This window comes from Cetorhinus maximus, chromosome 15 (genome assembly GCF_964194155.1).
Source record: "Cetorhinus maximus chromosome 15, sCetMax3.hap1.1, whole genome shotgun sequence".
NCBI lineage: Eukaryota > Metazoa > Chordata > Chondrichthyes > Lamniformes > Cetorhinidae > Cetorhinus > Cetorhinus maximus.
Genome location: NC_135893.1, coordinates 83,910,838 through 83,924,628, shown reverse-complemented (window position 1 = coordinate 83,924,628; position 13,791 = coordinate 83,910,838). Strand labels below are relative to the sequence as shown.

General features: G+C 41.2%; 1 protein-coding gene across 2 annotated transcripts in view; it reads left to right on the top strand.

Annotated features, from left to right (window-relative positions):
* Window positions 1–13,516, top strand: part of adcy9b (adenylate cyclase 9b) — a 168,578-nt gene extending 155,062 nt beyond the window's left edge. Inside the window, exons 7-10 of one of the 2 annotated variants that reach the window (XM_078558788.1) lie at window positions 2,179–2,338; window positions 2,787–2,935; window positions 5,632–5,670; window positions 6,989–13,516. In XM_078558788.1, the coding sequence (XP_078414914.1) occupies window positions 2,179–2,338; window positions 2,787–2,935; window positions 5,632–5,670; window positions 6,989–8,144 (1,504 nt within the window). In that variant the 3' untranslated portion in view covers window positions 8,145–13,516. Of the gene's footprint in view, window positions 1–2,178; window positions 2,339–2,786; window positions 2,936–5,631; window positions 5,671–6,985 lie in introns of both variants that reach the window. The other variant, XM_078558787.1, reaches the window with a different exon arrangement.
* The last annotated feature ends 275 nt before the right edge of the window (window positions 13,517–13,791 follow it).

The window sequence follows — 13,791 nt, the reverse complement described above, 5'->3', positions numbered from 1 at the left end:
TGTATGGATGGCTCTGTGCATTGGGGGTCCATGCTGCATGGGAAAGGGCTGGTAGAATGTCAACTCCCTCCATAAACCACCGTTTGTGTAAATGTCTCAGTGCATCTACTCTGTAGTTCATCCATCGGGTGCTTCCCACAGGTTGCTTAGCTTTAAATGTGAATGCATTTTTGTAAAAGAAGAAAATTGTAAAAACCACACAAATCGGGGAGGCCTGTGTTATCAGCGCCCCTGTGAATGTTGTTGATGCGGTGTTGAGTTTTGTGTGTTCTATGGCAGCTTAATGATCTCGAATCTCCATGTTTTTAAAATGCAAAATGTATAAGGCATTTGGGCTTTGGGTTAGTGCTTGATTTAATGGCAACATCTAATCAGATGTCTGAATTGCTATGTCACAATTTTACAGAGTACAGGATTGGGCAGTTGAAAGCCAAAAGATTTCTAGTTTAATGTTTTCATGGCAGAGGGTGGCGGGGACACGGGTTGTGGGGAGGGGTGGGTGGGGACTTACCCTGAGCGATTGATGCTTCAGTGCTGAATTATCTGACCTCAGCCAAGGCAGTAGAGTGATGCAGTTGACCTCATCACCATTACAGTGCTGTGGTCCATCAGTACTGCACTGGTGTACCAACCTGGATTTTTAAGCAGGTATTACAGTGGATCTCTTTGATTAAGGTCAGGAGGCTGGTGAAGAAATGATCTACATCAGAAACGTTACTTGCAAGAAAGCAATCAATCCATACTTGAGCTTGGGTGGTTATCTTGGTGAATGTATTTTGTCACGTGCTATAATAATATAAAGGCTGTTTTCATTAACAATGTGAAAATTTTCGACAACAGCATATCTCTTCCCCTCCCTGCCACATTCCCGCACTTTCCCCATTGTGTTGTACTTGAAGCTGCTTTCCGCACAAATGTACTTCCAGAGGAGGCAGGTGCACTGTACTTGGGTGAGAAATGGGAAGTGGTGACAAATCAAAACTCCCCGGCTTCTCTGTATTGTTAACCCTTCTAGGTGCTGAAGGGTTTTGGTGGAATTTTCATCCTTACGTGACCTTGAGGTGTATTATAGCAGCACGGAAGATAAATCTCAAAATGTGACCTCATTATCACCCAACCAGTAACCCCAAGGAATCTCTGTGCACGGGAGAGACCAGATCTCGGCAAACTGTTATCAAGTGGCAGATTTTCAGATGTCGGATTTACTTAATTGAAAGATGTTGCGTTCTGTGGGTGTTTTGGATATCAGCAGCTACCTCAGCTACCCTCTGTAGAAAATTCAAGTTAATGATGGACAGTAATATCTAAAAATTTTAAGATTCTAGACTAGCACAACTGTCCTGAATTTCATTTTCCAAGTCCCAGGCTGCCACCAACAATGCAGTTTGCCATCCCCAATAAGGTGACTAGTAATGATACCCTAATTACCTTCAAATTGCATTTGGGCCTCCCCATGACCCCCAACCCCTGCCAACTAGGGCTAAGGTGGTGATGTAAAACATTAACTTGTAGTTTTGGGTGTTAGAGATCTGGAATCTGTGCAATGCAATGCATGTGTGGCAATTACACAGGTTTCTTAAATTTTACAGTATGCCCTGGTTTTGCCTTAATAGCTTGTGCAATAGTATATTGAATTGCAAAACCAGAAGCTACGTTTCAATGCAGATGACCAAATAGTGATTTTTTTTCCCCAACTGACTGTCCAGCCCTAGTTACTTCAGTTTCATGGTCAGCTCCAGCTTTTATTAGAAAACTATCTGCAGTGCCATCTCCTGGAAATGAGTGATACTGTATGCATATGCAGCAACATGAGATCAACTGCTGAAAGCATGACAGGTCAGGCAGCATTTGTGGAGAGAACTAGGTAGGGTTAACGTTACAGGTTGATTATCTTTCATCTTTTGTGAATTCTTCTGAGCTTTCTCTCTTTGTGCTAGAATACAGAATAGCAAAGTGCAGGCACATGCATTCAGTGTCTTATACAGCTGCACAGTTCTTACTTGGGCCTGGTTATTAATCAACAGCACCAAGGTTATTTGTTACCCTGCAATTCTATACCCTCCTTAGTTTAGATGTAAAGGCTATGGGAAGTTGCAGCAAGTCCGTGAACATCATTTTGGGATTGCTGATTTAATGCATTACCAATCTTTCTAACCTCAGCTCACTCTTCCATTGTAGAATGGCGTTTTATCTGGATGAGGTGATGCCATGTACCAAAAGACTGATGAGGGCAATCTCGGGCTGGCTGCCTCGTCATTTTTTCGGAGCCATTCTCATCTCTCTCCCCGCTGTCGCTGTGTTCTCCCAGTTCACGTGTGAATTTAAAACAAATATAAATGTGAGTATTCTTGGATCATATTGGGGGAAGATCCACAAAATGAATGATAAATCAATTTTGACTAAATTATCCTTAATTCTACTTGAATTCATTGCTGCTTTGGTTTATCTGGAACGCACTGTCTGAAAGGGTGGTGGAAGCAGATTCAATAGTAACTTCCAAAAGGGAAAAAAACATGCAGGGTGATGGGGATGGTTTGACTAGTTGGTAGCTCTTTCAGAGAGCAGACAGAATGGGCTGAATGGTGGCCTTCTCTGCACATTATTCTATGATCTTACCACTGTTATATTCTTATTTAAGATGGTCTTTCAAGTGAAGGCATCTTACTATATTGTTTCAAACAAAAAAAAAATTGCAGCATGCCATTGACCTTTGCCAACTAGAAGCACCTTGGTCTGTCCTAAATTAACTGAAATGCATCTTTTTTTACTTGTGGCTCTTTTTGCAGGTTACCATGTTCTTGTGTTGTGCAATGATCATCACTTTCATTCACTACTGTAACTTTTGCCAGTTGAGCTCCTGGATGAGATTCTCCTTGGCTACTATAGTAGGCGTGTTGCTTCTCATCCTGCTGTATGTGACACTATGTCCTTCCACGTGAGTAACATATCTTTTTGACTTCATCCCACTTTCCAGCACCTGGTCCATACCCTTGCAGGTTACAGCACTTCAGGTGCTGGTCCAGGTACCTTTTAAATGAGTTGAGCATTTAAACCTCAACCACCAAGTGATAGAGTTTGATGCAACAAGTTTGGAGCACCAGTGAGTCAGCTGTGGGATATCAGGGTTTGGGTTTACACCTGCAGTTCACTGCCAGAAGAGGGCAGGGAGGGATTACATACAGAGGAGTGTGTTCCACTGACCGGTTTTGGATATGTGGGAACAGTTCAGTTAACTTGAAGTGAGAGGACACCTAGCAATGGGAGAGGGGGAAAATTCTTTAAGGGACTGATGGGGGTCCTTGACTTTTGGTGGAACTGAGAATTGTGACAATCAGTTATTTGTGCTGCATGCATTTCCTACACAACCAAGAAGACTAAACTCTCAGGATGGATAGTCTTGAATTCAAGCTTGCAACATTAGAACCATAGAAAAGTTATGGTGCTGAAGGAGGCCATTCAGCCCATCGTGTCTGCACCGGCCAAAAAAAGGGGGCAAAAAAGAAACTAGCCACTCATTTTTAATCCCACTTTCCAGCACCTGGTCCATAGCCTTGCAGGTTACAGCACTTCAGGTGCAGTTCCAGGTACCTTTTTAAATGAGTTGAGTTTTTAAGCCTCAACCACCAATTTAGGCAGTGAATTCCAGAAGCCTGCCACCATCTGGGTGAAAAAGTCTTTCCTTGTGTCCCCTCTAATCCTTCTACCAATCACCTTAAATCTATGCCCCTGGTAATTTACCCCTCAGTTAGGGGAAAAGAGTCTTTCCTGTCTACCTTATCTAGGCCCCTCATAATTTTGTACACCTCTATTAGGTCACCCTCAGCCTCCTCTGTTCTGAGGAAAACAACCCTAGCCTATCCAATCTTTCCTCAGCTGCAATTTTCCAGCCCTGGCAGCGTTCTTGTAAATCTCCTCTGTACTCTCTCCAGAGTCAGAGCAATTATGTCCTCCTTGTAATGTGACCAGAACTGTACACAAAATTCCAGCTGTGGCCTAACCAGTGTTATATGCAGTTTCATCTTTACATCCCTGCTTTTGTATTCAACACCTTATCCAGTAAAGGAAAGCATTCCATATGCTTTCTTTACCACTTTATCCACCTGTCTTCCCACCTTCAGGGACCTGTGGATATGCCCTCCAAGGTGTCTCATTTCCTCAGCCTCTCCAATATCTTCCCATTTATTGAGGATTCCGCTCTAGTTTGAAATCAGGCTGTCTTCACTTGAATTACCAAGAGGAATTTCTATTTTTAACTTAACTTTGATTAATCCCTGTTTTGTCACACTACAAAGAGTTGCCTCTTGGGTGTTGACTCCCTCCCCAGGACAGAAATTGATGAGGTCAAATAACCTCTAGCCTTGTGGGGGAATCTAGAACTCAAGGGTACTGTTTCAGAATAAGGAGTCTCCCATTTAAGATGAAAATCAGGAGGACTTTCTTCTGAGGGTTATTAATATTTGGAACTCCCTACTGCAGAGACCAGTGGAGGCTGGGTCATAGTCTATGTTCAAGGCTGGGTTCGACAGATTTTTGATCTACAAGGGAGTCAAGGGTTATGGGGAGTAGGCAAGAAAGTGGATTTGAGGCCATGATCAGATCAACCATAACCTTATTGAGTGGCAGAACAAGGTTAGGGGGTTGAATGGCCTGTTCCTCCTATTTTGTATGTTCTATGTAAGTTAATCAAGTATCCAAGTACCAATGATGTATAAGTAATCAGCAGAAAAAGAACAATAAATCCCTCAAAATAAGCTAGAAAATGTACTTTAAGTTCCACTATCTTCCAGAAAGAACGTGTTGAATTATGTCATTCTGGAGGGGTTAAAATCACTAAACCCACTGTCTGAAATGTTTTTACTAGGTAGGCCTACGCTTCAATCTGGAGCTGGGAATTTCAGTTGGAAATTGCACCTGGGCCTGGGTACTGACTCCCAAATGATGTTTGCACCTTGTCCAGGCCAAGCTGTTTAAGGTGTTTGTTTGATCTTGGATGTTGATGCTGCAGCCCGGACCAAGGCAAATGATCATTTGCTTAGCTGCTAGTCGTTAGTGAATTAATAATGGACAGTATTACAGTGACTGCTTCAGCAAGAACTGTAAGTCCACTGTGTAAAGCAAGAAGGGATATATTTTACATCATGTAAATAACTGAAAAAGGAGGAGCTTTATTAGAAGGAATTAAAGTACTTGTGTTTTTAATAGCACAAGTCAACCATGGGAGGTAGAGAAATGATGATATGAATATCTGGAAATAGGTTTAACTGGGAATTAGATTTTGGAGAAGGTGGAACAAAGCTACTAGCATCTAAAGGAGGTTTTGTATTACAGCGATGGATGTATCTTGAGTAAAACAGCACTTTGCTAAACATTAAAATCCACATTCCTGGTCCCAGGTGACCTGTAAGCAATGTCGCATGAGGTCTTCCTAAACTGCCAATCACTGAGAAGTTAACAAGATAATTAATAACTTATGGATAAAGAAACAATAAACCTGTATAAACTGCATTTTAAACTAAACTGGTTAGCTGTAAGGAATTAGATACCTTAGGAAGGGAAAAGAAAAAAAGTGGTGGATCTTGCACATGCATGACAAAGACAACTGTTTTCAGATTTTTCTTTTTTTGCTTACAGCTTGCCAGAAACCCAATCTGAATCTTTAGAATCGTTCAGGTAAGATTTGAGATTCATTATTGTGACTCCTAAGATCAGTTGTGGAAAGTGTATTTAACAATTACTACTTGCTCAAAACCTCAGTCAGTGCAGGATTACCAGTTGATCTTGATCTTATCTTGATCTTTATCATTTGCACCCCTGAGCAGGGAACTGGAGTTTCATTTGGAAAAAGTCATTTCCAGCAGTACTGTCATTTGAATAATGGTACCTCTCAGAATACTGCATTCCCTCAGTACTACATTGCATTCACAGTCTAGATTATGCATGGAAGTGCAATATTGCATTCATTGCAATAAAATTGAGATCTTATCTGCTTGTTCATGTTCAAGAAGAGAGGTCAATAACCAGGGGACAAAAAATTAAAGTAAGTAGCAAAAAGGTTAGAGGGAAGTTGAGAATTTTTTTTCATCCAGAGGCTGGTGGGGCCTGGAACTTGCTACCTGAAAGGATGGTAGTGGCAGAAATCAACTTTGCAATTAAAAAATACTTAGATATGCACTTGAAGTGCTGTAACCTAGAAGACTACAGTCCAAGAGCTGGAAAATGGGATTAGGTTTGATAGCTCTTTGGACAAACACAGACATAATGGGCCAAATGATGACTTCTTGTGCCATAAATTTTCTGTTTTTATGATTGTTAAAGATCCCACAGCAGTATTTCAGGCAGAGCAGGGAGTTCGCTTGATGACCTGGCCAAATTCATCCCTCAATCAATAGCCATTAGGACAGTTCATCCAGACATTGATCTAATTTTCTGTTCGGCAATGCTATGTGCAAAATTGATTGCCACATTTGCCCATGTGACACTGACTATACTTCAGAAGTTATTCATTGGTTGTAAAATGCTTTGTGACCTCTTAAGGACATGAAAGACACATTGTTTCTTATTCACTGGGACTTCAGGGCCTTGAGTTACCCTGGCTATGTGATATTATGTCTTTTTAAAAGCAGGCCTATAAGCACAGGACATAATATCCTCTGGCTCTGCTGGTCTGGACAAGGTGATATAGCTCGTTATGATTAAATATCCTAGTCCCTTTAGAATCCTCTCAATCTTTTTTTCAGTGAAAGCATGCCCAATTTACATGATCCCTCCATCTTCTCAATCATTCTGGCTCTTTTCATCCTTTCAATGTTAATCTAAAGTTAGATCTTGTGATGCATACAGGCTAGCATTTGTGTATGTTATAGGCAACCTTTGCTCTGAACCCATTCTATAGAGTAAAACATGACATTTGTTTATCTGTTGTTGCTTGTCATAAAAAAACTCTCACTTTTTTCTTCCCCACCCCACCCCTCCCCTCCTCCCCAAGCAGAGAAGTTGGGTGCAATATTTCTATGTCAGATGGGAGTTCAAAGAATCTGGAATTGATCAGACAGGAAGTGATTCTGGATATTGTCCTGTTGCTGCTGCTAGTCTGGTTCCTGAACCGGGAGTTTGAGGTTAGTTACCGTCTCAATTACCATGGCAACGTGGAGGCAGATCTTCATCGGCACAAGATACAGAGCATGAAGGACCAAGCAGACTGGCTCCTTCATAACATCATCCCAGCCCATGTGGCTGATCAGCTCAAGGTGACCCCCCATTACTCCAAAAACCACGAAGATGTTGGGGTTATTTTCGCCAGCATAGTTAATTTCAGCGAGTTTTATGAGGAGAACTATGAAGGGGGAAAGGAGTGCTACCGGGTGTTGAATGAACTGATTGGTGATTTTGATGAATTATTGAGCAAGCCCCAATACAACAGCAATATTGAAAAGATTAAAACCATTGGAGCTACTTACATGGCAGCTTCTGGGTTGAATCCATCGCAACGACGCGACAGCAACCATCCACACAGTCACTTGCAGACGCTTTTTGAGTTTGCCAAAGAAATGATGAGGGTTGTGGATGAATTCAACAAGGACATGTTATGGTTCAACTTTAAATTAAGGATTGGTTTCAACCATGGACCCCTCACTGCAGGAGTTATTGGCACTACGAAGCTACTGTATGACATATGGGGTGACACTGTCAACATTGCTAGTAGGATGGACACTACAGGAGTGGAGTGTAGGATCCAGGTGAGTGAAGAGAGCTATCGAATATTGAGTGAAATGGGCTATGACTTTGATTACCGAGGGACGGTCAATGTTAAAGGCAAAGGTCAGATGAAAACATACTTGTACCCAAAAAGCACAAACAGTGGGATCATCCCATCACACCAGCACTCAGTGTCTCCAGACATCCGAGTGCAAGTGGACGGAAGTATTGGGCGTTCGCCCACAGACGAACTTGCCAACCTTGTGCCTTCTCTGCCAATCTCGGATAGGTCTGGTCGCTACTCAAATAACACTGAGGCTAAAGACTCACTTTCTGCATGTCAGAAGGTCAAGAAAGAGCAGGCCAAGGAAGTAGATGGCAAAGTGGGTGACGAGGATCCAGAGGAAACAGAGGAACTGACGAATTTACAAATCTGTAGCCGACTATGATGCATCTTTTCATACCATAAACCGGCCTCACCCGGTAGGAACCAGTTCACGTTGGTAGTCTGCGTGACATGATGATTATTTCCGGTTTTTAATAGTTTCATTTTACGTCCTGATTTCTGTGTGGATCACAGTAACACAGGATCCAGCTCCATTGCAAATGTCTGTGCTGTTTGTGGATATTAAGTGCCTTTGGAAAAACTGAAGTATGTGCTTCAGGTAAAATGGAAGGAGGTAACAGAAAGCATGGCTTAATTTAGAACCCTGGATAAAATTGTGGTTATAACTTTCCCCCTTCCCCATCACCCTCCCCACTCGACCCCAGTCTCATTTTTGTTTTCTCAATGCTGTTTTGTTTCTTTATACTTTTTGTAACTGTCGTTATTGTATTGTTTAAAATGGGCTTCTGAAAAGAACCACTGAGGGTGGATGTCGGTGAATGCCTGGATGTCAGTGAAAGCCTCTAGTAGACAAAAGGGTGGGGATGGGAAGGATTTGGTCAAGTGAATTAGTAACAAGCCCCAAATAAGTCCTGATTTATTTCAAAGGGTCTATAAATGTGCCACTTCCATCTTGAGGACCCAGCGCCTGTCTTTCTTTGACTGTACCCACATATTAAAAGCAGGCTGTGGACTGGGTTTCAGACACTCTTACCCATGTTGGTGTCTAGAGGGGCGCATGATTCTTTCAAAACTTGGGTCAGTAGAAGTCTTGAGCCCAGTGTTTGTTCAGATCTGTGTATGATAAGTTTTGAGTGTTGAACAGTCTTGTTCAGTATAGTGAGTTGTGTTGATGTAAATATTGGCATTAGATCCAGGTTAGAATAACAGAGACCTTTTGCTTATTCCCAAAAGCTAAATGTTCTCATTAAAAGCCCCAAGGCACTCGGGATTCCTTCGAGATCTGCTTTCAGTTCTTAAAGTCAGCTACATTTAGTCCCATTTAGAATTGGAAGTTTGGAATTAGGCAGGACCACTAGCCAAACCAGTGGAGACTCTTATTGATGAAGAGGTTCTAGTCATGGGTCCACCTGACCACAAGCTCCCCAAGGACTAATCTTGTCCTGCAGCAGCCAAGTATATTGCTGCACTAACATGTCATCCTCCAGGCTTCAGGAAGGGGAAAGCAGTACAGTCAGATCATTACACTAAAGGAGCATTTCTGCCAAGCCATATGTTGTGAAACATTTCCAGAAGCAATGGCATTGCCTTGTCCCTCCTACCAGGAAGCCATGGTGGGGGATGTGGAAATGATAATTTGTCTCCAGCAAAGATTTTATTTATAAACTTTTTTTTGGAGAGCTTGACTTAAATTTATAGAAGCAACAAATGACATTTATTTCATAGTGTAACCATTTCTAATATTAAAGGGTTCAGTAAACATTCCATCATTACATATATTGTGCATGTGGTGATGGAACAGAATGCAAATAATGGCACCTCTTCTATCCTCCCAAATCGAATAACGTACAGTATTACGGCAGTTTTCATACCAGTTCATTGGGTGTATTCAGATACACTGAATTGGCTGCATCCCTTCTTAAAGTGTATATAGTTGAGCTTTGTATTGCCATTGGTGTCAATAGAGATTTTCCCCCACTCTTGCCTCACTCATTTCCAGCACAAACTCTGTATAGTGTTTTTTATTTTAACCCCGATCTTGTTTGAAACTCTTGGGTTAAACGTATTGAAAGCTGCAATACAACAGCTGCTGTTGACACTTTGTGATACTGTATCAGGAAATGTATGCCCTCCTGATGGTGTGATTGTCCTTGAGACACCTTGATTGTGAAGTGTCAGCACAAGCTGCTTTTTAAAAATTTCATTTAACTTGATCTTGGTACATTCCATCAAGTGGAATATTGGATTCTGTTCTCACACTCAGCACACAGACACTCTGGATGAACTGTTGGAAAACTGTCCTGTTGGAATTTACCCCTTAACATGACTGTGGGTGTCTTTCCCCAACATTGGGTTAGAATGGATAAATATTTTGAAATACAAATTGAGGATGCAGTGTCAAATAATGTATGGAATAACATTAGATGTTTGTAAGAATGACAAACCAGTGTTGGATTTATGTTTTATTGAACAGTATTAAACCGAATAACCCCAAAATCAAATTTATGGGGTCTGTGGCATGATATTTTCAGGCTATCCATTGGTTTAAGTAGGTGGGTCTCGCTTGGGTTGAGATTCTGTGACCAAGTTTTGTGCACCCCTACTAGTGTGATCAGAAATCCAGACTCATTGGAGCTTGGAATGGGAATGTCCTAGGTTCCTCCTTTATAGCAGAGCCTTGATTGTGGCAGTCCAGATGTTCAATCGGCATAAAGAGAACTTGTTCAGCATGGGTCAGTCAGCAACTGCACATCAAGGCAGCACAATTGTGCAGCTCGCATTTTTCTTGCTAAGGTTCCTGGCATTTAACCTGATCAATGTCTCATCAGCGAGTGTAAGCACAGTACAGCCTTAACCAAATTGGGCACTGGAACAAATATCTAAGGCTGAGAAGTATTCAGTCATCCCTTTAACAGATTGTACCTTTTTGTCTGCATGATCAGATGAAATACTCTTTTTTTAAATGTTTGTGAAATCCTAAGTCCAATCACCTGAAGCTGCCTTTGGCTCCATTCTGTCCAGCATCCCCTCGATGTTTAACACCAAACCATCCCCAAACTCTACTATTGTTCATCTAAACAAGTTCTGTGTGCACACGTGCTCTGATTTAATAAATTGTACTCTTTCTGTGGGTCCTTGCTGACTATTGCACCTAAATAAAATTATGCAAACTATACAGGGATTGGGCCCAATACATCTGCAAATTACCATAACTGAAATACGAGTGGTATAATTAGATTCTGATTTAATATTCAATGCTGGGATTTATATTAAAGACTGAACTGACACACCAAGTTCTACTGCTGTAGCAAATTCTTGAGGCAGAAGGAATGTTCTTGTAGCTGTGAGCTTGAGTGAGAAGTTGCTATTCTCTCTTCTAACCACTGGGGTGTCCAAGTATGAGTCATGCAATAGATTCTAAATCCCAAGTACTTCTGTCTTTCTGCCCAAAATTATCCTCCAAGTCCAGTCAAAATGAAAGAGTCACCCTTTAAATGACACTGACAAGAGTACAATGGCGAATATATCCTTAATAGTAAAAGGATCTCATCCATTTTTAAATTCATCCTCAAATCTTTTGTCCCAAGCCTGGAAATAATGGCCTCAGATTACCACCCTGCCTGAGCCTGTTGGGATTTACAACAATATACATGTCACCAGGGCCACATCAGCACCTCGTGGAAAATATCCCCCTTTATGTTTCTATGTTTATAGCAAAGCCTGAAAGGTCTAAGCATATCGAAAACATAATCTGATTACATAGACAAGTTTTATAGTTTGTTTTCACGGAAAAATTGTTGCACCTTGCAGTTTAGCCCCTTAAGATTTTGCATAAGGTTTACAGTTAACTACCCACTTGTTAAGTTTTAAACACATTTTCTAAAAATACACCAAATTTATGTTGTGTATTCTCTCCCCCATCCACCCCTCGCCCATTGCAGTGCTGGTCAGGTAGGCTGCTGCCAGTGTTGGTGCCACCAATACCTGACATCCAATTAGCACAGCAGTTGCAATGGAGCCTGGATCCCAGCATTCTCTTGCAGGCTCCAACAGATTGGACTACCATTTGGTATTTCCCATATAAATTTGAAAATATTAAGTTCAGCAATATTTTGCTATAAAAAAAATCCTTGCCAATAAGGGGCTTCCCACTGTTGAAGTCCGGTATTGCAGCAATAAGCAGTGAACATTCTTGCCTTTTTCCAGGATACATGTATTTTAGCCAAATTAAGCTTGAACTCCCTCCACCCCACCTAAAAAAAAGTACCATAGTGTGCAAAACTGACCAGGAAGGTGATAATGGACATACACGCACTTCTTTGTATGAAAGGATGTGGGTTTTAATTATTGTATAAGGACTGCAGCTGTAGAGTCGACTGCATTTAAGTAAACACCCCCACCCTTGTAAAGTGTGTTGTATACTGTATACTGTTCAGATGTGGGCACAACCATGATAAGCTTCACTGAGTGCTGCAGTGCTATTGAGTGCAAATTTCCCCAAGCTGAACAATTCCCTCTCTTTGATGCTGTTGAACATCCTAATTTGATACTCCTGTTCCAGGAGTGGAGAGAAGGGGCACTGAAAGTCATCGCTTTTGTGTGGGAGTCAGCTAAACATTATATACATAGATTCAAGGGCCTTTTTCTCTCCTACCTCAATATATATCCAGACTTTGTATGCCAATCCCATCATTAAAACAGACCATTAGGGTTTAGCCCCATTCTTGCATGATACTTTGTGCATTTTTTATCGATGCTGATTTATCAAATTACCAAAGCCCATCATTCTGGAACTTTGTGGATTTTTTTTAAAAATCACCTGTTTTTGAAAGATGCTGTTCCATGTTTTGTTCTCCTTGTTCCCCCTCCCCAACACTGAGCTCTTCACTGATACACAAAAAAGCAGCCACCTTGCATTCTTATATACACTAATTGCTATGTGCTGAGATGTCCAGCACCATGACGGTCTAGTTGGGTTGGAGTTGATGTAAGCAAGGTTGGTAGGTAAGTTGGGTTTGACGGTGAGTTGGTGGTGTTGGGCAGTGCAGTCACACATATTTATACGCCACTCAGTGATTTCATAATTATCCACATTTTACCTTGACATTTGAGCATCCCAATGCTTGTGTTGCAAGACACTGATTTGGAGGAGCTTCTTTTTCCATTTCAGCCCAAAAAAACAAATATTGAATCTCACTTGTCCGTTTGGGACTCTACCCAAAGAATGCTGTCACTCACTGGCTTGAGTCATTCAGTGATGTTTGCTAAATTACACAACTATGGCCAATGCAAAGATGGATCTTGGAAGACCAAACCAGTCTAAGCACAGCTGTTGAGACCTGCCAGCTGCTGCTAGAACATAGTCCTAACTTGTGGTAGTCATGAAGGAGGAGTTCTCTGAGCAACACTACGTACAGTAACTCACTGTGTAGCCTGCAGGGAATATGGGGTTTACACATTGTAGCAAGGGGAGTGCTGCTCTGCAGTTGGTCTAATTTGTAAATAATTTGCCTATGCTTTGATGACAGAAAATGTATGTGAAATATTAAGCTATATGTATATAGATAAACAATATATAATGACTTATTGCTACCAATCTGTAATCAATTGTATATTAAAAACCATTTTACTGTGACTAACAGGACATGATTTCACTGTAAATGTTCACAGTACAATCTGCCAATTGGAGAACAGTATTCATAATAAAGTTTTACATGAGTTGTGCTGTGAGGCACAAGTATTTAACACTGGAAAGTTGGGAAATGTGAACTGAATCATACTTACCTGGTAAGTTCAACTGTGTGTGTGTGCATATCTTTTTTGAACTGAGAGTTCCCACTGCACCCGCTCCCCCCAACCACCCATATGCTCAATACCAAATGACCCTGTTACCCAACAGCTTTAATTATACTGACACACGTTTATATATTAAAGTAATCTACCTTGTGATCAAAGTTTATTTTTGGCTTTCTCTGGACACAGTTTTGTGTAAACAGCCATCCCTAAACCATGTGTTTCTTTTTTTTGCA